Source organism: Anabrus simplex, chromosome 9 (genome assembly GCF_040414725.1).
Source record: "Anabrus simplex isolate iqAnaSimp1 chromosome 9, ASM4041472v1, whole genome shotgun sequence".
Lineage (NCBI taxonomy): Eukaryota > Metazoa > Arthropoda > Insecta > Orthoptera > Tettigoniidae > Anabrus > Anabrus simplex.
The window spans coordinates 45,693,410-45,717,416 of record NC_090273.1 but is presented as its reverse complement, the minus strand read 5'-3'; the positions used below and the strand labels follow the sequence as shown (position 1 = coordinate 45,717,416).

At 37.8% G+C, this 24,007-nt stretch overlaps 1 protein-coding gene across 1 annotated transcript in view; it reads left to right on the top strand.

Moving 5' to 3' along the window:
• ry (xanthine dehydrogenase rosy) overlaps positions 1-24,007 on the top strand; it is a 182,405-nt gene that overhangs the window by 121,893 nt on the left and 36,505 nt on the right. Inside the window, exons 16-19 of the mRNA XM_067153950.2 lie at positions 3,714-3,836; positions 8,276-8,500; positions 13,592-13,725; positions 20,649-20,823. Of these exons, the coding sequence (XP_067010051.2) occupies positions 3,714-3,836; positions 8,276-8,500; positions 13,592-13,725; positions 20,649-20,823 (657 nt within the window). The remainder of the gene's footprint in view (positions 1-3,713; positions 3,837-8,275; positions 8,501-13,591; positions 13,726-20,648; positions 20,824-24,007) is intronic.

Sequence of the window (24,007 nt, the reverse complement as noted above, 5' to 3'; positions counted from 1 at the left end):
CAGTGTAATTTGGAAAAGACAAGTGGCAAGAAAGTGACTCTGAGATCAGTGGAGTGTTCCCTTTGTAGGCCATGAGTGATGTGTTATTTCCTCGTCCTTTTTTATTCTTAATATATTCTCTTTTTACTGTCGGATGTTGCTAGAAAGTGTTGTTTTCTGAATTTGTTTCCAATCGAGATTCATTAGCTTTTCTGAGTATGCTATCACATTTTACGAGGGCTGTTTAGCGCAGTCATATTGCATCAGCTGTTCTCGCTGCGGTGGCGTGCTGGCAACAGTGGTAAGGCGATGCTCATTTCTTTTGCGAAACATCAATTTAAAAGTAAAGCCGTGCGGAGTATAAAGTGTTATGTCTGGGTTTTAGCCAATTCCTTGCATTTTCATTCCAACTTGTATGCAGTTTCTGGTTTTCGTAGATGCACTTCATATTCTGCTGTTTTTGGTTGTGTTTGTTGTCCTTCATGACACACTTGTCTGCCTTCTTAGCGTAACTCTTTGTGTTAATAGCTGCCGTCCTCACGGGCCCGGGTACGATTCCCGGTACTGCCAGAAATTTGGGAATGACAGGAGAGCTGGTATGTGGTTGAAATGGTACATTCAGCTCACCTCCATTGGGGGTGTGCCTGAAAAAAGCTGCATCACCTCTGGATGAGGACACAAATTTACTTGTGTGGCTCCATGGCTAAGTGGTTAGCATGCTGGCCTTTGGTCCAAAGTGTCCCGGGTTCGATTCATTAGAATTCATCATTGGCAGGGCCCCATCCTCGCAGACGCGCTGGTCAGCTATACGGCGCCAACTTGAAGACCTGCACCAGGCCTCTTCAGAGGCCACACACCATCATTATTATTATTATTATTATTATTATTATTATTATTATTATTATTATTATTATTACTACCTCCTCCACAGTCCGGCTCCATGGCTAAATGGTCAACATGCTGGCCTTTGATCACAGGGGTTCCAGGTTCGATTCCCGGCAGGGTCGGGAATTTTAACCTTAATTGGTTAATTTCACTGGCATGGGGGGGTGGGTGTATGTGTCGTCTTCATCATCATTTCATCCTCATCATGACGCGCAGGTCGCCTACGGGAGTCAAATCAAAAGACCTGCATCTGGCGAGCTGAACTTGTCCTCGGACACTCCCGGCACTAAAAGACATACGCCATTTCCATTTCATTTTCACCTCCTCCACAGAGCTTTTCTTCTCTTCCGATATTGCGTGTGGCCTATTTTTATGTAACCCACACTTACCTGCAGGAAGCGTATACAGCCACTTATCAAGATGCTGACAGTAGGGAGAAATGGGGATAGTATAACATATCAGTGGACCCCATAGGATGAGTAAACACAAGGAAAGACAGAGGAAGATCTTTATATATTTGCCCTTAATCATCACTTCTTTGTTCCCTTCTGTTGTGTCTTACCCAAAAGCCAAGAATAACAGCAAAGAGAATTAGTCATGCCAACCACACAACACCTTGTATTCTGCAGGCCTTCAGCATGCTAACCATTCAGTCAGGAAGCCATGCAGTGACTTAATAACTGGGTACTATATATTACCTTAGCATCCGAAATTGATTTTAAAAAAAAATCACCATTATATTTGCAAATGAGGTGCATACCTCGGTGGCAAATGGTGCAAAAAAATACATTATTATCAAACAGTAAATTTTCAATAACAAGAAAAGAAGACATTTTCCTAAAATACAGTATTATACAAATCACACTAACAATTTTTCTATTAAACACACAGCTCATCCTTAACTTTTCAGGTGGTACATTTCTTTTGAGTAGCGACCCGTACGAATACAGTGGCAAATTTTCTATAAGGTACTGGGAAGTAACATATAGTGAGATACTCTTGTGTAGTATAGTATTTTATCAGGTTCAAAAAGTACCGAATATGTATCAATCTGTCAAAAATGATCAGAGTGCGAAGGGCAAGGTGTCTGGCTCACTGAGGACAGCAAAGGGAACTAACGGTGAGACACTTTTAATTGGTCAGGTATTATCATCAGGTTTAAAAAGTCTCACTTTTAAGCTAATAATGTTATTACAGTGCCAAGGGCAAGGAAAGATAATCTGGATCAGTGAGGAAAGCAACAGGAAGCCTACAATAACATAAGAGACTCGTCTACAGACAGGACCGATGACCTTCGATGTTAGGCCCCTTTAAACAACAAGCATCATCATCGTCATCATCATCATCTACAGACACGTCGTTTGGAATCTGCTATTCAAGTGGTCCAGAATAGGTTTCAATTTGTAGTGTTTCTTCGACAATATGTGGCTTTATCATGTGCTTCATTATCGACAAAGTGTAAGACTTTTGAGAAGGAGATGAAATCTTCTTTCAGAGAATAGCTCCAAAATTATTGGGGTCTCTAATATGTCTACAAGAAAAGTAGCTCTTGTTCTTAAGTAGCTGATGAATGCCTTGCAAGAGAAAGAATGCAAGTCATAATTTCATCTTTATTCATGTCAGTCCACTGATTCACTCTTAATATAGTTTCAAGGTTGGTGTGCTTTCTGAAAACTGTTGAGCATACCGGTTGGTTTCCCTACTTATTAGTTCCGCTAATTCAGGATTGAAAAACAATTGGAAATATTCTAGCGAATTATTTACATCTTCAGTTTGTACATTTACGCTGTAAATGTAAATCTCGGCCGTTCAGATATTACCTTTGTCCATACACAGGGCTGAATATCACTGCTAATGCTACTGTCACGTTCACTTGAGTCTCTTTCACCATTGCACCCGCTATCTCTTGATATTTCAACATTAGTCCCACTATCAGATGACACATCACTCTTCAAATTGTCACAGTGTAATAAATAAAACAGTTCTTCTGCTTCTTCTTCTTCTTCTTCTTCTTCTTCCTCTTCTCGCAGATGTTTCCGAGCTCCGCTTGCAAATGCAATAATGCACTGTGTGCCTCTCTCAGCAGCCTGGCGGCCGGTACTGGCTGCCTACCAGCTGGGAGCGGAACTAAAACATTTCGCCTGGTCACGTGCTTTTAGGACAGTGCTGCTGTAGGCAAAGCTCAAAACTAACATACACGCACAAAGGAAAGCGATCTCGGATCCTATGACGGAATAAGTAGTCATACCCATCGCCGAAAGACATTTACAATGAGATGACAGAATATTCTCTCATGGCCACTTAGGAAGCCATGCGGCTATGACGATTTATTCCGTCATCACCGCTTGAAAGGTTAATAAATTTATACTATTTACAATATTCTAATCATATCTTCTGTACTTACAAACATAATCAACTCATACGGTATATGTGGAATTACTTCAAATAATACAACTGGTATAAGATTAAAATTTACATTGCCTTTTTTGTTTGTTTTTTTAACCCATTTTGGTACCTAACAAACATAACGACCTGCTACATCTTAACCAGAGCCCCCTTTTGCCACCGCTTTGAAGAGTTCCTGAAGGGCCTTCACGGCTACCATAGCAGTCCCAGGGCCCTCGAAGTCCCCACTATCCCCTCTGGATGCACTTGGTCATCTTGGGGGGCTAATTACTTCTCTCTTTTTTTTTTCTTTCCTGGATTTAACTTGCAAATGAATCAGACTTGTCAAAATTTCAAGAAATTTCTCAGTTTCCTTAATTTTTTGTCATTCAGAGATTTTACCACAAAAATCTTTTGAGGTGAGACAACAGATAACTGGATTTGTGCTCTTTTTTTTTTTCCAGGTGACTTGCCAAGGCCAAGTAATTGGAGCTGTTGTAGCTGAGGATCAAGCCACTGCACAGAGAGCTGCTAAACTTGTCAATGTTGTTTATGAGGACATTAAACCCATCATTGTAACAATTGAGGTATAGTGTTAATGTACTATTTTATGTCATGGTCAAGCTTAAAAAAAATGTGGATGATGTCAAGTAACATTATACAGTTTGTACTAAAGTTTAGAATAATTAGTGCTTAAAAAATAAAAAAATCAGCTTTCTGGAATATTATAGGCTAGAGAAAAAGAAGAATTGTAGTCTCTAAAAGTTTGTAAATGAGTAAGAATTGCGATCATGATTCCAATTAAGTTGTGGTTTATGTAAACATACACAAAGCAATGGTGCCATTGTAGTCAATTACGTTGTAAGTTAGGTTGATGGTCATTTGATATTTCACTCACAGGCGACTGCGTCTAACATAGTATCATACAGTTCTTCCAAAATTTGAAACATTGTTAATACAATAACTATGGCAAACTCAAAAAAGACTTGTATTAATGGATACAGAAGCTCTCCAAATTACTATTATGTACCTTACATACTCAATTTGTGTACCCTTAGTTACGTGTCAGATATCAATCCTGTACCTGCCACACACATCCCAACATCCTACGATTGATATCAATGAATGCATGTGTGATCCTTGCTTGTACTTCTGCTAAATCACGTGAGAAAGGGGGTGCGTACACACAATCTTTGATGTAAACCCATATGTAGTTGAGGAGCAGTTGTACATTATTCCAATAATTTTGAAAATTTTGAATCAGTGGTAAACAAACTAAATAAGGATGATGCTTCATCAATTGAAATTCTTTAGAACTTACTTCAGGACAGCTCATTAAAGACAAATTATTTTATCTGCAAATTAGACTTTTTGTATCACTCTATAAAGAAATTTAAAAACCATCAACCAATTTGTTACCTGAGACATGCATCAACCCACAATCACATTGAATCCAGGATGCACTGATGTATCCGTGGAGTATTGTATGTGTATCAATACTACTACTTATTCTTCTTCTTCCTGATATATTTCTGTTCATGCAGGTCGTTTACAGAGCCTCTTCCAATCTTCTCTTCTTTCCCACATTCTATCATTCATCACTATCTGCCACTGTAGTCCTCTCTGATTTACGTCATCCTCCACCTGATCCCTCCATCTTGTTTGTGGTCATCCAATTGGTCTTCTTCCAGATTATGTCCATTCCAGAGTTCTTCTTGGTAATCTCCCTTGTCCCATTCTTTTGACGTGGCTGAACCATTTCAGCCTATTTCACTCCATAGTTTGTTTTAGAGGGTTGATATGTAGTGTGTTTCGTATGGTTTCATTTCTTATCTTGTCTCTCCTTGTTTTACCCAAGATCCCTCACAGAAAGCGCATCTCTGTCGCTTGTAGTCTACTCAGATTTTTTTTTTGTCGAAGTCAAACACTGATCCATAGGTCAGTATTGGCAAATAACATTTATATATCATGATTTTTGCTTTGGTAGGTACTTTCAAATTATGTCTGATAGACAGTAATAAAATTTTGAGCAATTTCCTATCCCCTCCAAAATTTCTTCCTTGATGTTTCCTTTCCCAGTTAGCTTACTTCCCAGGTAATTAAAAGAATCTTCTTTAAGTATTTTTCCATTACACCTAATATCCTTCATCTTTTTGTTTTCTCTACTGATTTTCATTACCTCACATTTTGTTAAACTTATTTCCATACCTGCTTCTTCAATTGCCCTCTGCCAGGTATTTAGTTCTCACAATTTTTGTTCATTTTCTTCTCATATCACTACATCATCTGCATATGCTATGACTTTCATATCATTTGAGTCGTCCAGTTCCAAAACCCGTTATGTCGATTTTTTCTCAAAATGAGTTATCACCGCCATTGTATGCAGTTCATCAAAGTACCCAATCCAGTAATATAATACGTGAGCAAAGGCCATTAAATCCATACGTTTAAAGGTGACAAATAACGGAACTGCTGCAGAAGTCGTTATGCATCAAAGCTCGTTATATCCCAGAACCCTGTAAGAGGATCATACTTACACGAACAAAATCAGGCAACTGTGTGATAAGAGGTGATGTAAACTTTAACAGCGATTGTGGTGGAAGCAAAAAGCATATTGAAGCATGGGAAACTCTTTTCTGATATTGTGCCAGTACCGCCAGTACCAGTGGAGGAAGGGGAAGAAAAGCTCAACGACCTGCACACTTTACTGACCAAACATTACGGGAAAGAGTGGATAAGGAATGATGACCTCACGTTCTACAAGGCACTGTTTGACCAGCGGCAAAATTCAAACAGAGAAATGCCAGACTATGACATTGATGTGGAAGATTTTGTTGAGGATAATAACGGATTGTTAATATAACTGTAAAAAATGTTAAAGAACTTATGAAACGTTTTAAATGAGTGATGATTTCTTGATGTAATCATTAAATCAAAGAGTGGGGATTAGATATCAAAACATTATACCCTAACCTTAAAATTATTTCCATTCATGCTATTTTCATAGTGTAATACTTTCAAATGTAGCTAATAAAACACTTTCACCATAAAATATGTACACACTTTTCCATATACTGCTGCACATAACTTTTATCTCCACAAAACTGCTGCAAAGCTTGTTATTTCCAAATGTTTTTTGCAAAAAACACGGGTTCTGTAAGTTAAATTTTGTGGTGATTTTGTGGTATGACAAAGATGAATGCTTACTGTTTAATTACAAAGTTTCAACCTCCTATCTTTGTTGCATATCAAATGACTGTTTCATGCGCTTCCTGAAAAATTTGTCTGCACATAACTGGTTTTGCACCTGGACAGCTCATTTGCTATTGACCCTTGGTGAACTTTCCTCATAATGTTGTCCATCACTGTATTAAAGAGCACTGGTGAAAGTACACTTCATTGCCGAACTCCTCTGTCTGTTCTAAACCATTCTGATTTTTTGCCATCTATTATAACACAGTTCAGACATTTGTTATACACGTTTCTAATTCTGAATTGCGTTTCTCTTGACAATTCCATTCTATTCAGCCCTTGCCATATCTTTTCTCTTCTTACCGTGTCATAAGACTTTTGTATATGTATGAATGCAACTGCGATGTCTTTCCCAAATTCCCACTTCTTTTCTACTACTTATCTACGTGTAAATATGGCATCAGTACTTGATCTCCAGGTCTATATCCTTGTTGTTCTTCTCTTAATTGTGAATCTATCTTGTTTTATAATCTATCAGTTTCATGTCCGTATTGATACTTGTATTCATAATTACAAAGAATAGGTACCATCCGCCTAATCAATACTTTATTATGTCTTATTACTATGCAATACCAGTTTTGACATTCACAGAGGTCATCTTCAGTTGGTCATGAGATCCAAAGTTAACATATAATTTAAAAACATTACTAAATCTAATGAAGAAAGTCACATATGAGTGATAATATTAAAATATACAATGATATTATGTGTCCTCCGGTTTAGAAAACAAGCATCGATATTTTATGACATGCATATATTACTTTAAATTCTGGTGTACTGTTCGTGAGTAACAGATAATTTTTAAAATATAATTTTTACACTTAAAATGTTTATAGCATTCTTGAAGTACACTTTGGAGTTTAATTCATGTTGATAAATTGTTGCATACATTCATGGATATGTTTCTACCAAGCATTCTTTGGATTAGGTGGACGGTACCCATTCTTTGTAATTGCGAATCTATCTTGTGCTTGATTTTTTTGTAAAATTATTTTTTCATAAATCTTCTTTCAGTGACACAGTAATGCTATTCCTCTGTAGTTCTCATGAAATGCCTTATTACTTTTTTTAAAAATAGGTACAAAAATTACCCTTGTCCAATCATCAGGAATCTCTCCGTCAGTCCATACTTATCTTCATTATTCTAAACAGCCACTGCATTCCAATAGGTCCTGCAGCTTTAATCATTTCCACTGTGATGTCATCTATTCCAGGAGCTTTGCCATTTTTCATTTCTATTACAGCTTTTTCTACGTCGATTCAATAAACGATCAGATAAAATAGGAAGAAAAGATCTACAAATGTCGGATTAACATCGCTTTCAACAATCAAACGAGCCTCAGATCTAATACTAACGGAAGGCATTTTGAACATTTCATGTAATAAAGAGTTTAATGTGGTATGTTCTCTTCCTGTGTGTTTCTTTTCATGTTCCTCTCTCTCTCTCTCTCTCTCTCTCTCTCTCTATATATATATATATATATAAAATAATCTGTGAAATGTACTTTTGTCATTATTAATAATCTTGACCATAATGGCCAGTATTGGGTCCGTATTGACCTAAATCACAGTAAACAGAGATAATCTGCCTCGTCAATACTACGTATTAAAACTTATTTATATTTCACATTTACAATACATGTTTCTAGAATATGTTAAATAGGTTAAAATTTGTATATTACAATAAGACCTAATTAAGACCTCTCTAATGTACTTTGGCCATACAAACTTCTTCAGCTATCTAACTATACAGCCAGTATTCTTGTATGTGTAGGATGCCATACGCGAGCAGTCATTCTATCCCGGCTCTCCCAAGTACCTGAAGAAAGGTAATGTAGATGCAGCATTTGCCTCAGCAGACCACATTGTTTCCGGGGAGGTTCGGATTGGTGGACAGGAACACTTCTACCTGGAGACTAACTGTTGCCTGGTAGTACCCAAAAGGGAGGATGATGAGATGGACATGTTCTGCTCGACTCAGAACCCTTCAGAGGCACAGGTGAATATATATTTCTACCATTCTCTGATTTACAAACTTAGAACACAATGATTGACAAAACTTGCTGAATATATAATTTCTTTATAATTGTATGATTAACCCTTACAGGACCAATTGACAATATATCGTCAACTGTCAAACAAAAAAAAAGCTGATGATATATTGCCAATGGCTACAGTAGCTAAAGATAGTACCAATGTGGGAGGGGTGGATCAAATATAAATGGAATTTTATTTTTTATTTAAATGAATTTATTGGAAAACACAAGGCAATTACAATTTATTTTTCTGCATAGTTTCCTGCTTTGGAAATGCATTTGTCCCAGTGTACGGGTAGCTTTTTGATGCCCTCAATGTAAAAAGAACAGGGTCATGTCACCAGCCAGTCGCGCACAGTCTTCCACACTTTTGTCATCTTCCAGTCGTTGCCCTCGTAGAGCTTCTTTGTGGTCCAAACAAATGGAAATCACAGGGCAGTAAGTCCGAGCTGTAAGGAGGATGATCGAATGTAATCCAGTGCATTTCCTGTAACTTGGAGAGATTTTTGGTCAAAAGGCAAGGGACCCATCTGGAACACACTTTACGGAACTGTAGGTCGTTGGTGATGATTGTTTGACAGCTCCCATAACTGATTCAGACTTGTTCTGCAATTTCTGATACTCCCACCTGTCAATCGTTGTCAATATCTTTAACCGCATAAATGTTTTCGTCTGTAATACTGCTCCGAGAACGGCGATCGTGTTGCTGATTTTCCATATATTCTCATCCTTCCTTGAATGTTTTTTTTTGCCAGGCAAACACATGCATCCCTTATAATGTGCAGTCAATCTCTGGCAAATTTCCACCACTGTAACTCCTTCACAAGCAATACATTTTATAATTATGCATTGTGCGGTGGAGGGGTGCATCTGTTGCTCTGACATCGTGAGTGTTACTGATGAAATGGCGGGAAATATCTAACAGCATGTTCTCCGCACTCCTAACAGTCCCGCCTAAACATAGCAGAAGCGCAGGGCCAGTCCCAACTGTTGATGTTCAGGAACAAAAATCCTGTTTATATTTGATCGACCTTTGCATTGTCAGTGGCTGTACTAGCTAAAAAGACCAGCTGCATTAGCTAAAAGAAGACAGACTTAGGCTATATGTCTGTTCTAGCTAAAGAGAATAGCTGATGTTTTGTCACTTGACTAAGTCTAAAATGTATTTTGAAATAGACTTCTTATTCACAATATCTGATTTTATTCATTTCCTGAAAGGATAGTTTTCTAATCATCTTGGAAGAAAATATCAATAACTTAGTTACAACCTATGCTATGAATTGATGGAAGGAAAACTTCAAAATAGGCCTGTCTTTTATTTTTGCCACACCAGCTGATAAACAGCTGTTCTTTTTAGGTGTGCTCTTATTCAACATGCCTGGTCCAGAAAGGTTAACTTTTGAGTTTTAATTGATTTACATATTAAGAAACAGAACTCCCTTTTACCTTATGTTGCTTGAATGTTATATTATTCAACCATCAATCTTACTGGTCCCTAAATGTGCTTTTAATGAAAGAGGTAACCTGATATAATGAAAAAAAGTGGCGATACAGTGAAGATTTACTATATTTAGCAAGGTTTTGTCAATGAACCAATTAGAGGCCTTTGAAATGTGGATGCATTGCAGAATATGAAAGATGTCAAGGGTAAACCAGGTCACCAGTGAAATATTATCCTTTCAAAACTTAGGAAGGCAGCCTATTTCGGTCTTGTCTTGTGAAATGACATATACAACATATCACAGAAGGCAAATTTGAAGGTAGGTGGAGAAGATTATCCTGGAACGTCTATCAGTGGTTCAGCATGCACTATTCCCTGATATGGGAAATACAAAATAAGAAAACTTACTCCAGCCTTCTATGAGAAGAAGACGACGACTTCAGTCATGATGAATTTATAGAAAAATTAGTCTCAAAAAGAAGATATTTCAATAATAAATGGTTTGCATGTTGCTACGAATATCATCAGGGGGAAATCCTGTTTCTATTTAAAATATACAACATTTCGTTCTATTTAATGTTGTAAAAATTTCTTAGCAGACAAAGTAGGGGTCCCCACACTACAAAGAACATAAAATTGTGCCGAAAGTTGAAGGGCTAAAGTGCCCAGAAAGATATAAAATTGTGAGTCTTGGATAGCTCTATCAAACTAAAAAAAATCAAATTACGAAAATCACTTCCAGCCTGGATGCATTTCCAGAAAAATAGCATAAAATTGCATGTTTCTTTACTCGTTTTCTTTTTTATTAAAATCCTAACCAAATAAACTTACTTCCATAAGTCTTTTTGTAATTTGTTCCTTGGTTCAATATCCTCAGGTGTTTTTTGATTTTTTGAAAAAAGTCCACACCGAATATAGTTATAAGGGCTCAAGTGAAACTCTGCATTGACTCACATAAGCACTCGTAGTAGTAGAAAAAAGGCAAACTGTTAAGCTAATTGGCGGATAATGATGAGTAAGAAAAGTATTGTAATTTTTAGGGATAAATAAAGAATATAGTCTCATACTTTTTTTTTCTTTACGTAGTTTACGCGCCCATTGGAGCACTTCAATCAGTTATTTACATTAAAGTCTAATAGTATTAAATAGTCAGCTTTTCACCTTCTTCCGCTCCCAAAACTTCTTCATCCTGTCGTACCTGGCTGCCCTTTGGTTGTCAGTAATGGTGTACTTCCTTCGTTCAAATGTTAAGAGTTTGAATCATAAGTGTTTTATCCTTAGAATTCTCTTCTGTTCCCTGCCTTCAATTTGGAGCATTGATAAATTGAATTCTTCTAAATGATTCATAATCTCTGTGAACCAAGTGTTCATTTTATTTTTCCAGAAGTAACTAAATAACTGCTTAAGTAGTTGGGTTTCTGGCAGTCTGAATACATGACAAATCAAGGCAATTCTCCTATTCCACATTGTATCTGTTATTGATTTGCTTTCATGATATACCACTTCAGTAGATAATAGTCTCCACTGGCCATCAACTTGGTGTTTTTTATTGATTTTCATAATTTATTTTCTTTTATTTACCTAAAATTCATAGCTCATATCACTAGGATGTTTTCAACATTGAATTGCTTGCCTGAAGGGCTAAACTGTGGATTTTTAAAAACATTTTCAGTATAGTTTCAATGAATGTATAACTGTTAGGTTCTTCAGTATGTCGAGACTAACTTTTACAGAGCAAATTGGCCGTACGGTCAGTGTTGTGCAGCTATGAGCTTTCATTCAGAAGATAATGGGTTCGAACCCCACTATCGGCAGCTCTGAAGATAGTTTTCTGTGGTTTCCTATTTTCACACCAGGCAAATGCTGGGACTGTACCCCAATTAAGGCCATGGCTGCTTCCTTCCCACTCCTTTCCTATCCCATCATCCCATCATAACCACAAGACCTATCTATGTAAGTGCAATAGAAAGAAAATTGCATTGCAAACTTAAAAGCTGAAAAGAAAACTTACAATAACTCTGTCATTTTTATTAATATTTGCGTCCTTATATGGTCCTAGCTGTATTAACCAGCACTGCCTGGGTACTTTATTGGTTGTTTACTTTTAGATATTTTATTATCTGTTAATTATTTTTGAAGTGAATTTTTGTATATTTTGTTATTGTGATGTTGACTGATATTTTAAGAATTATTTTATAGTTTAAGGGTTATTGTTGTGTGTTCAATTTCAAGTTTTAGTTTATATATTGTTTTGTTTCTCATTAATTAAGCTAATCTCATTTAGTTCGGACATTTTATCATCACCACTTCTCACCATGGCTATGCAGTTGAGCTGGTACTTAAACAACATCCAGAGTGTCATAATACATCTCAGCGACTGGGGAAACTACGGATTTGACACTAATATCGGTCTTTTTCGATTATTCTTGTATGTCATTCACTCATTTAAGATTGCTAGGGGTGTCTTACCCCTCCAGTATCTTTTAGAGATATTCGTATTTGTACGAAGTTCACCACTTCTCACCCCCCATGCTGATGGGAGCTGAACTTAAGACTTAAACAACATGTGGCGTTTAACTGTTCATCTCAGCGACCCCGAAACCTATGGATTTGACACTATTTTCGATTATTTTTATATGCCATCCCCTCTCCACCTCCACCCCTAGAGGTGGCTTGCCCACAATGTTTTTTTCCAGACAGTCATATATGTAGCAGAATCTCCGAGGCCTAGCCCACATTTACGCACCTGCCTACTTCGAACACCAGCCTGTATTCTAGTGTAAAATCCTTGAGCTGATGTTCCCAAGGTTATGACTGGTCATTTCTTCATACAATTCCTAGAGCAGGGTACTGTAATGCAAATATCTCCATAACTGTTGGATTTAGGCCCTTAAAACATGATTTTCGGGGCCTATAGGGCCTTACCAAGTTTTGTTCTTTGTGTTGTGAGGCTTAAAATGAGCTTTGTCTCATCCTCGTATAACAAATTTGATATTTTGCCTATATTAGCCTATGTTAATGTGTCAAAGGGCCTAAATCCAGAGAATGGAGAGGGCTATTAAAATTTCTTGTAGATGGGGTTACAAAGTATACAAAATTTGGCTCATATTGGTGGAATGGTATAGATTTGTATAACGGACGGACGGACTATAAAAGAGATTACTCAAACAAGGTTTTCTTCTGTTGTCAATTCCATTCCTTTCTTGCTACTTAGTTCCTCACGGCCCCACGCTCCCACATATGGGGCATGTTGAAAGAATCAGTTCTCAGGACATATGGTCCACCTACAAAATATTCCCAAATTTTGCAGCAACCTCTGTCTGTTGACATGTTCAGTAACCTTCGTGTTATGAACATTGTGTGGCACATGATGGTACACATTTTGAACATGTACTGTACCAACACATTTAAATAACATTTCATTGTTGTTTGTTTTGCAGCAGGCACTGAATTCTGGCACCTTGGAGTCTCCAAAAACCGTAAAAGTAGTTAGTGGGATGGAAAGCAAATTTATTTGATTTATAGAATCTTAATTGTCATTTTTTATGTAAGAAGCAGCGTACTCTTCACATTTAAATGCATCTGACCTGTCTTTTACAAACGACTTTCACAGAAACTGGTCGGCGAGATGTTAGGAATTCCCTCCAACAGGATTGTGTGTCGAGTGAAGAGGATGGGAGGAGCATTTGGTGGCAAGGAGTCTCGCTTTAGTGTGGTTGCTCTTCCTGTAGCCTTGGCAGCTCACAGGTAAGGCATATCCTTCAGTCATAGTGTAAAAGAGTAGATCTTTAAAGCAGTTTAAGGAACCCTTAGTCAATACTATTTCTGACATCATTAGACACAAACTTCAACTATTTTCTTCTAGCAATCTCTATTGTTTTATCTGCATTTCATGGTCCCAATATCCAAACCTATTAAGATGGACAGGCTTGTAGCGATTTATGGTGTAGTTCAATCTGTGCTTATGAATTTTGATAGGAAACTGATTTTTTAAAATGTTTTTATTTTTCCTCTTCTTTTTCAACAGCAAAAGCCATTCAGCTTCCTCTCACTAAAGGTTGCTCAATAGACAAACATTCCAAGTATGTTATAGAGATAGTGAGAGAGAAATCTGTTCTAGCAGAGAAAAGTCTGCATTCTGCTTGTCACTCACAAATGGTAACTCAGAAGGGCAGCTGAACCATTTACAGCCACCTAGATTACCAGATTACTATTTTCATAAGTTAACTATTCAATATGAACAGAACTCTATAAATATGGCTGTTATTGTGCCTATAAGGAGATGGGTAGTAGAATTACTAACAATAGCAGAAGTAAGCATGACATAAAATTCATACTAACAAACACTAGGAGGCTTTACTCAAGAGAAGAAAAATGTTTACTTCAAACATTGATTGACATATCAGATGGCTGTTTTTGAAGAGTTATGTATGACATTAAATGGAAGTGAAACAGGGCCAATAACAGCACAGAAAAGACAATAGAATCTTTAGAAATATGGTGTTACAGAAGAATGCTGAAGGTAAGATGTCTGGTGTTGGTGTCCCTGCCAAGTACATACAATTTATGAGGAACATAAGGGCATTCACTTCCAACCTAATTAAACAGTAGATCACTACATCTGATGAAAAGGAACACTTATTCAAGTTGTGAATGTTCCCTTCAAGTTACTTATAAACCATTACTCATATTACTATTCAACAAGACATACTTGATAAATCAAATGGCTCAACTATACAGATAAGGAATACTGACTCCCAGATATACTCAAGAATACTTGATTACTATAAAGACATTGCCATAGTTCAACACCAACCAGAACAGTTTTAATGTGTCATTTTAGTGCCAATTTTAAATGTGTAGTCAGACTTCATCAATGTTTTAGGCTTAGATTTTAAATTAAGACATACCAAATTGTACTCTTTATTATTGGTTGAATGCAAACATATGTTTCCAATTAGATCATGGCTGAAGATGACCCAATGTATGTAGGGTCGAAACCAGTACCAGTTATATAGGACACTATACTAAGCTAATGGTATTGAATAGGTGAACCTTTCTCTACTCTTTGATAGCGATAAATTGTCAATACAGACCATAATGAAATTCATAACTTATGGGAAGATCAGATGGTTAGATCAAATCGCAATTAAATATATTGTATAGTAATGGGGTTTATGAGAGAGAGCAATATGGGGAAATTTGACCAAAAGGAATCAACTGAGAGGACACATCTTGAGACACCATCTTCAGTTGGTTCAGTTAATTTTAGAAGGAAGCATGGGAGTAAGAACATTAGCCCTTCTGAGCAGAAGCATTTAAAAATCTAACCTTTGCTGGATGCGGTAGTAGCTTTCGCTGGGCATTTAAAGGCTAGCATACCTTTGCACCAAATTTTTATGATACCATATCTCTGTTAATTCCCAATCAATTTTCATAATATGAAATTAGCTTTTCAGTCCACCATATATAGTGTGTTTAGTCTTGTTGTCATTGAAGTGAGGTAATTTGCATATGGATTCAAATTTGTCTAAAGATATGAATCAGATAATGCGGTGACAATGGTACAATTTTTTTAAGAAGTAAGACCTAAAATTTAGATTCTGTACTTTTTTTTTTGTTAGTGGCTTTGTCGCACCGACACAGATAGGTGTTATGGCGACGATGGGATAGGAAAGGCCTAGGAGTTGGAAGGAAGCGGCTGTGGCCTTAATTAAGGTAGAGCCCCAGCATTTGGCCGGTGTGAAAATAGGAAACCACGGAAAACAATCTTCAGGGCTGCCGACGGTGGGATTCGAACCCACTATCTCCCAGAAGCAAGCTCACAGCCGCGCGCCTCTAACCGCACAGCCAACTCGCTCGGTAGTTTCTGTACTATTCCCATCAACATGAAGAGGGCAAAGGTAACATACATCTCATTTTCATTGACTGGAATCAATTCCCTCACCCTAGATTGAAATGGAAATAACATTCCTCGGGATTTCATGTACCGCTATGTGTAGTGATTTGTTTCCATTACACTCTGCTGGACGAGTTCAAGTGGGGGGGGGGGAAAAAAAAAAATGTTTAAAAGTCTTTACTGGTTGCACAACATTTAGAGCAAAACCTTGGGATAAAAAGACCTTTCAAAATGTTTGTTTTTTTGTGTAATTATCCACGTCCTCCCAGTAAAAATTACACACAGCACTACCACATTTAGCATGAATGGTGTCGGAAACAGTCAATTCTGTATCATTTCAGCCTCATCATGGCCTAATTCGTCACTGTCATCAGAATCATTGCTAAAATTGTAACTACTATCCCCACAATCACTAAGACACTCATTTAAGATGCCTTATATAGCATCACTAGAAAAATTTTTTGTTTACCGACACCATTGCGGGAAAAGTATATGAGCGAATAGTCAATGAATCTTACGCATCAATAACCAGGTGAAAAGTCGTTAAAATGGATCGATAGATATATGAAACGAAAGAATGAAGCTTTACCTAGATGGCTCTGAAGAGGCCTTGGACATAGTTTGAAGTGAACTCACAAGATCGGACGACCATGCAGATGCAGTGCAATGAGTCAGACACATCACTCCACAGCAGCAGACGGCTACTGCATGACGTGTGTTACATGTCACTCCACGCTGTCGGGTTAGGGGCAAACAAGGAGCATTTACGTGACAGATTTGAGTAGATGTAATATGCAGTAGTTACATAGAAATGAAAATATTGCCACTGGTTAGGGTAGTCAGAAGAGAACAGCAGTTGGCCAAGCGAGGTACAGCCAAACTTTCAGGACACATCCTCACACATAAAATAATTTTTTATATAGACATGCTATATTTCCATGTTAGAACTCATTTTCTGCAACTCTACAGTACACAGTAGAATTTGCATTGAATCCTGTGCATTGAATTCAATTCAGTTCATTGAATATTCATGTAAGAGAGTTTCATGTGGTATGTTCTGTTCCTGTGTTTTTCCCCAAGATTAATATACTATGTGCACACAATTATATGGATCAGTTTGCAAAAGTCGTAGCAATCTTAAAAGTTGCTTTTGCTGCATCAACCCTGGCTGCAATGATTGTGTGGATCTCATAGAGTATGTTTTCTATTATTTCTCGTACTGTGGTTGGCCAGCAGGTCTGAGGCCTAGAATTTGTGAGTGCAAAAGTGAACTGAAACTTGTATAAATTGTGATTTCTACCCATGCCTCTCCAAAGAAAGCAGCTGTTTCAAAATATGCAACATATGTGTGTACTGTTGAGAAACGACCTGCCAGAAATGGATTAAATGTACAAAAAATGGCGTCCAATAATCGCAGGGTGTGATAAAGTGGATGAGGATAAGTCAAATGATGATAGGAACTGACCCTCTACCTCATGGTGGATGGGGAAAGGTACGACATGTAATTTTAGGTGCAATCTGTGGTCTGACTATTGCTTGCAAAGCATTGAAGTGTATCCCATGACATCTTACATCACAGTTATGTTGTTAACAGTGAATAATTATGTGCAACAGATGACAGTGGGCATTGGTGGCCTGCACTCCACAATGTAGGAACTGGCAACACATACACTTCCTGTTGTGTTACCATAGGAAGCTGTTGTACTGGGAGTTCCCAGAAGACGAGGCTGAACTTGTTGCTTGCCTGCATGCAGCCATTGCTGCCATCTGAGAAAAGCAGGCATGCGGGACAACCCAGGGTGTTGTGGGTCGAGCAAGGAGATGTGGACATTCTGAGCAGCTGTGGATGTCAAGCCTAGTTGTCCAATGATCATAGGTTTTATTCATTTTGGCAATGTGCCCCATTTTACCCAACAGATTTTTTCCAATATCTCTGTCATTATGGCTCGGAGAGCACCTATACTTTAATTAATTGATATAATGTCCTCTGGCCGAGAGTGATGATATTGGATGCCATTTTTCAAACACCATCTATATTGTTCCAGTTATGTTAAAAGTTGTCTGCAGTATAATTTGCTGTCATTACCTGGTATTCATGAAGAATTAGTAAACAACCATGTAAAACATTTTACTTTTATCATCCTTTTGTGTCAGATAATGAGAACTTTCTTAATAAACACCTAACCAGCACCTGTCCAGAATATGCATGACAAAGAAAAATTTTTAGTATTCTTTTTCTCTTTCACAAACCTTGTACCCATTCCAAAAATGGGTTTTTATCTCAGAAGGCGGTGCGCTGCAGTTTCTACCGCTACAGCTATGTTTGTTTGTTCGCCATTTATTGAGTAATTGTTGTGCGGCTCCCTCACCCGAGTCATATCTTACTAGGAAGTACTGGTTTCCATATATTCCATTGTTGATCCCTCAGTGATGATTGTGTTACTGTGGTAAATAATAATAATAATAATAATAATAATAATAATAATAATAATATGGCCTCAGCTACCTTGTGCAGACATTTCAATTTAACGCCATCTGGCTGTCTGCTCGTCAATTTCGACGTTCTGTTTTACTCTAGGCCCAGTAGATGGCAGACCGAGCAAACCAAAACTCTCTTGGGCGTCTAAGGCTGAGATTTAATGAATTTTGTCGGGTAAACACCAAGTGTGTCACCAGAGGTCTTTTACGTGCCGACATCATACGACATGTGTCGAATGGACTTTTTTCCACCCTTCAAAAATCAGACTACCTCTGCTGAGTTTGTACCCACTATCTTGGGATCCGGAGGCAGACACTCTACCACTGATCCACAGAGGCAGCTTGTTTCGTGGTGATTGACATGTATATTAGCAGTGCTTTTGACTGTATGCAACCTGTGGCATACACGTTTTTGACGTTTCTTTTACTGGTTGTTCCTATATTTATGTAGTTTTGTTCAGTTTGCAGATTGTATGTTTGACTTCATAATGGATCAGAAAAACAGGAAAGAATAAATAAACTTCTTGAAAGTGTCGGAAAGGTAGAGACACTGAACGAAACACTAGCAATAGAACAGGGCACATTTCCCAGGAGGTTTTTGAAGATGTTATAAGAGAAAAATCTTCAGATGTTTCAGAAGAGGAATCAGATGAAAAAAATGTAGATTTTGAGGCCAGTGATCATTAACATTTGTGATTGCTTTCTGTACCAGGGATTTTTTACTAGTTTGAAATAAATGACAATAAACTTACACAATGTTTACCAAATAAAAGAGAATTAATTTGTACAAAACTTAAAAGAAATGACTCCCTCCCACAAAAACATAAACAAGTAAATGTATAAATTCAGAAATATACAATAATTAAATATGATTTCTATGAGTGAATATGTTATGGTCTTTTTTTGACCACATGTGCCCTCTCGTGTAAGTGTTGGCTGTGTGCTCTCTCCTGGGTTAATTGTTTTCAGATCAGAAATGGTGAAGGTGAGTAGAGTAAGAGATTTTTGATGGGTTATAATTGAAAGGAGCAACATTTTAAGAAATCCCAGGACTACTTACTGTAACTCGGTAGTGAAAGAAAAGGATTTTAATGTGTTATGCAGAAGTTATCTACAGATGAAGTGGTTAGCATAGCATAGGATAGATGAGCATGGAGATTTGCATCAATTTTCCTTATATAAACACAGCAAAAAACACAATATTGAAATTTGCATATCTCAAGCCTACAATTTGATGATATTTACTAGATGTATAACTCTTTAAAATTTGCAGGTGTGATATCAGAAATATTAAAAACTGGTACTGAAGTATCTTTCCTCATCTTTCACATAGAATGGATGTAGAAAACTGATGTGCAAAGCCTTAATAATAGCTTTAGAGAATCTGACCGCCCTTGGAACTTGAACCTGAACCTGAATGCCCTGCTTTTTAACTGTTGATGGACGGGAACATTACACTCATCTCTTTGATGCTTAGCTGCCTATCAGTGTGTCAGTGGAGACATCTGCAGGGCATGAAAAAGATTGTTCCATCACTTTTCTTCCTGTAGAACTCTACATTTAGTGATGACTCTAGAGAGTGAAGAGGGAAATTAGTGTGTTCACTTAAACCAATAAAGTGACTCCCAACAAGCTTTAGATCTTAGCATGGCTAAGGCTTAACATTCAGAGAGTGTGTGTTCAGCAGTCTCATCTGCTTTGACATGTAGTACACGAGAGATTCACAAAGTCTTAGTCCACAATGACCAGTGAACATATCAGTTGTCAATTTGAGATTTCTTCTGCCCATATAAAGTATTTATTAGTCGTACTCACATTTGTTCATTTGAGTTTCTGCATACATGCATCTTCAGCTGATTTCCAGTTCTTTATACTGCATGTCTAGTCAGCATTCATTTTTTAACCTTTGCCTTAATTGGTTCATAGGAAAGACCAAATACAGGCTCAGGTGGTTTGAATAAACTCTGTACACCAGTAATGGTTTTTGATCGACCAGTTACCAGTTTAGGCCTTTATATTTACCTCCACAAAATCCTTTTTTCTTCCAATCATTATGATAACTTCATAAAATCTTTACTACAATCATTTTGATGTGGATAGGTTATTGTGAAATTATTCTCAGATGAATACTTTAGTATCATTTTGTTAGATCACATGTTAAGCACATGATCCAACTCCTAACCGGGAGTAAATTTCAGATGTTTATGAAAAGGATTACTGTGAATATTCTAGGCTATGCTGAGAATGCTGTATCCACTATGCCAGAAACTAAGTGATATGTATTCTTCTTCAGATTGCAACGCCCAGTACGCTGTATGCTGGATAGAGATGAAGATATACTCGTCTCTGGCCAGAGGCATCCATTTTTCGGTCGCTATAAGGTAGCTTCTGACAAGAATGGGAAGATTCTAGCTGTGGACATAACTCTGTATAACAATGCTGGCAACTCTCTCGACCTGTCAGCATCTGTAAGTACATTATCACCTGTATGAGTTACTGTTATGTGCTCTAGGATTGGGATAAGTAACGAAGTGATTTCGGAGAATCCTGGGAAAACCCAACTCCAGAGAACTGCTGACAGATCAGAGATTCCGTATCCTAGATTTCCAAACAATTCAGCTGAGTGGACTTGAGATTTATTTTTTCAGTGGATATAATAGTAATAATAATGATGATGATGTTGATTATATAATAATGTAGACATGGGTTCTGTGTTGCAGACATTTTGATTTTATGCCATTTAGGCTATCTGTGTGTCAATTTCACCATTGTTTTATTCTACCAGAGAAATCAAAATTCTGCTGAGCAACCCATAACTGTTTTGATTAATTCTGTAAACACCAAATATAATACCAAAATTGTTGGTCCATAATAATAATTTTGTGTGGCTATTTCTAGCCGAGTGCAGCCCTTGTAAGGCAGACCCTCCGATGAGAGTGGGTGGCATCTGCCATGTGTAGGTAACTGCGTGTTATTGTGGTGGAGGATAGTACTATGTGTGGTGTGTGAGTTGCAGGGACGTTGGGGACAGCACAAACACCCAGCCCCCGGGCCACTGGAATTAACCAATGAAGGTTAAAATCCCCGACCCGGCCGGGAATCGAACCCGGGACCCTCTGAACCGAAGGCCAGTACGCTGACCATTCGGCCAACGAGTTGGTGTTAGTCCATTATTGGACATTATAAATTTTCCAGCTAACTCATTCCTGGCACCCAGGACGTGGAATGGATTTATCTTAACGATATTGGTTAAATATTTATAATTGGTCCGTATTGACTACAATCTTCTTATCATTAAAATCACACATACATATACAGTCAGCTTAGTCAATACTTGAAATTAAATGTTTATTACAATCTGTGTTAAATAGAAGAAAGTGCATTGTTTGATTATTCTAATTTTGTGAGATACCTCACTCTCACACTTACAGAAATGAAAATTATAAAGTTCTTGTTGGCTCCATCCTCATCACATGCCCGTACCACCATAGTCTGGATGTGCCGATTCTGTTTGTTAGGGATTCCGGCTTCTTTCCTCACCTCCTCATTTCTTAACTTGTCCATCTTGGTCTTCTGGGTGGTGGAGCTAAGAAATTTCATCTCTGATGCTTGCAGTCTTGATGAATCTCTTTTTGTGAGGGTGCACGCTTCAATACCATAGGTCAATATTGGTATGAAATAGCTTTTAAACATCATCAGTTTGGCTGGTTTTGGAATCGTGTCATCCCATAAGTGTTCTTACTTGTTGGCAGAATTCTGATCCCTTTTGCACTCTGTAATTTCCTTTCTGACCAAATTATCACTGGAGATTACACTTCCAAGGTAGGGAAAACTATCCACACACTCTAGCTGGTGGTCTCCTAGTTTTACACTTGCTGGACACCCTTCTCTGTTGACTGCCATCACCACTGTCTTGGTCTCGCAGGTTATATTCCTAGAACTGGGATTTCCATACGTTGAGTCTGGTCTGTGCTTCCTCTTCTTTTTCACCCCAAATCATGATATCATCAGCAAAGGCCACTGCATTCAGTTCACCTAAATTTTCCTTGACGTTCTTCATTATATTGTCCATAACAGTGATGAACAGTAGTGGGGGACAGTGCACTTCCTTGCTGAGCTCCACTCTTGGTCTCAAGTGATGATGATCGACCTTCCCCAATTTGTACACAGCTAGTACAGTGTTTGTACAACATCTGAATTTTCCTCACCAGTCCCTCAGGCACATTTCTTTTCCTCAGACATTCCAAAATCTTATCTCATATTACACTATCATAGGCCTTTTCTATATCCAGGAATACTATGACGAGGTTTTTGCCTTTCTCCCAATACTTTTCCATCAGCATGCGGGTGCTAAAAATTAGATCCATTATTGATCTGTTACTTCTGAACCCATATTGCTCCTTTAACTGTGGTTCAATGGTGGTTCTCAATCTCCTTTCTATGATCTTCTCTAGAATTTTTATACCATGAGACAGCAGGGTTATTCCTCTATAGTTGGTGGGTTTCCGTCTGCTGCCTTTCTTAAACAGGGGAATTATAATGCCCTTGCTCCTATCTGCAGGTATTTTGTTGTCTGTCCATAAGGCACTTAGTACTCTGTGCAGCCACTGTATACCTTGGATGCCTACTGCCTTTATCATGTCTGCATTCACTTCATCTGAACCTGAAGATTTTCCTTTAGGCATAGATTTTAAGGCTGTCTCAGTTTCTGTCCAGGTGATGGGAGGTTCTTCATTGTAGGCTTGGATTTCCAGTTCTGTATTTTGTTCTTGAGCTGGTCTATTCAGTAGGTGGTCGAAATGGTTCTTCAGGACTTCTTTCTTGTCACTTTCTGTCATAACCAGAATTCCATTTTCAAGTGCCTTTATGGTATTTGTTTCCTTTTACCTCTGATAACACTATACGGTAGTTTCTTATTGCCTCTGCTGTCTTCCTCCAGTTTCTGAGTGAATATATTCCATGCCTTGGTCTTTTCTTCTGTAAACATTCTTTTAATGTCCAGTTTCTTGTTTCGGTATAATTGTTAGAGGTTTCTGATCTTTGCCTTGTCTCTAGTAGATCCAGTTTATTTTTCTCCCAATTTCTTTCTTTCCACAAGAGATTTCTTTCCCTAATTGCTGCTCTCACTCTCTCATTCCATCAAGGTGTTTCCTTCTCCCTTATTTTCATACTTGTCTTTCCACAAAATTCAGTTGCTTCCTTAACCAAAGTGCCCTTTAGTCTGGTCCATTCTGGCTCTCCATTTTGGTCCATTCTGCTTCTCCATTTTTCCTTTCATCTCTTGATAACAGGTTTTTTTATCCGGTTCTGATACTCAGTTCTCTTATGTTTTCTTGAGTTCCCATTCTTTGATTTTTGGCATTTTCCTGTTCTGTACTTTTGGCACATAAGTTTCTCAGGTCCGCTACTAATAGATGGTGGTCACTGTCAAGGCTCTCGCTGGGTATTACTCTGAGATCTGTTACCATTCTTCTCCTTTCTTCATCTGAAATGACATAATCAATTACAGTATTTTGTAGTCCATCCCAATTGTATCGTGTTATTTTATGGCTCTGTCTCTTCTTGAACCAACTATTTTTCAACCCCAACCCATTCCTCATACAGAAGTCGAGGAGACGTTCACCTTCCATATTTCGTCCACCATATCCATGA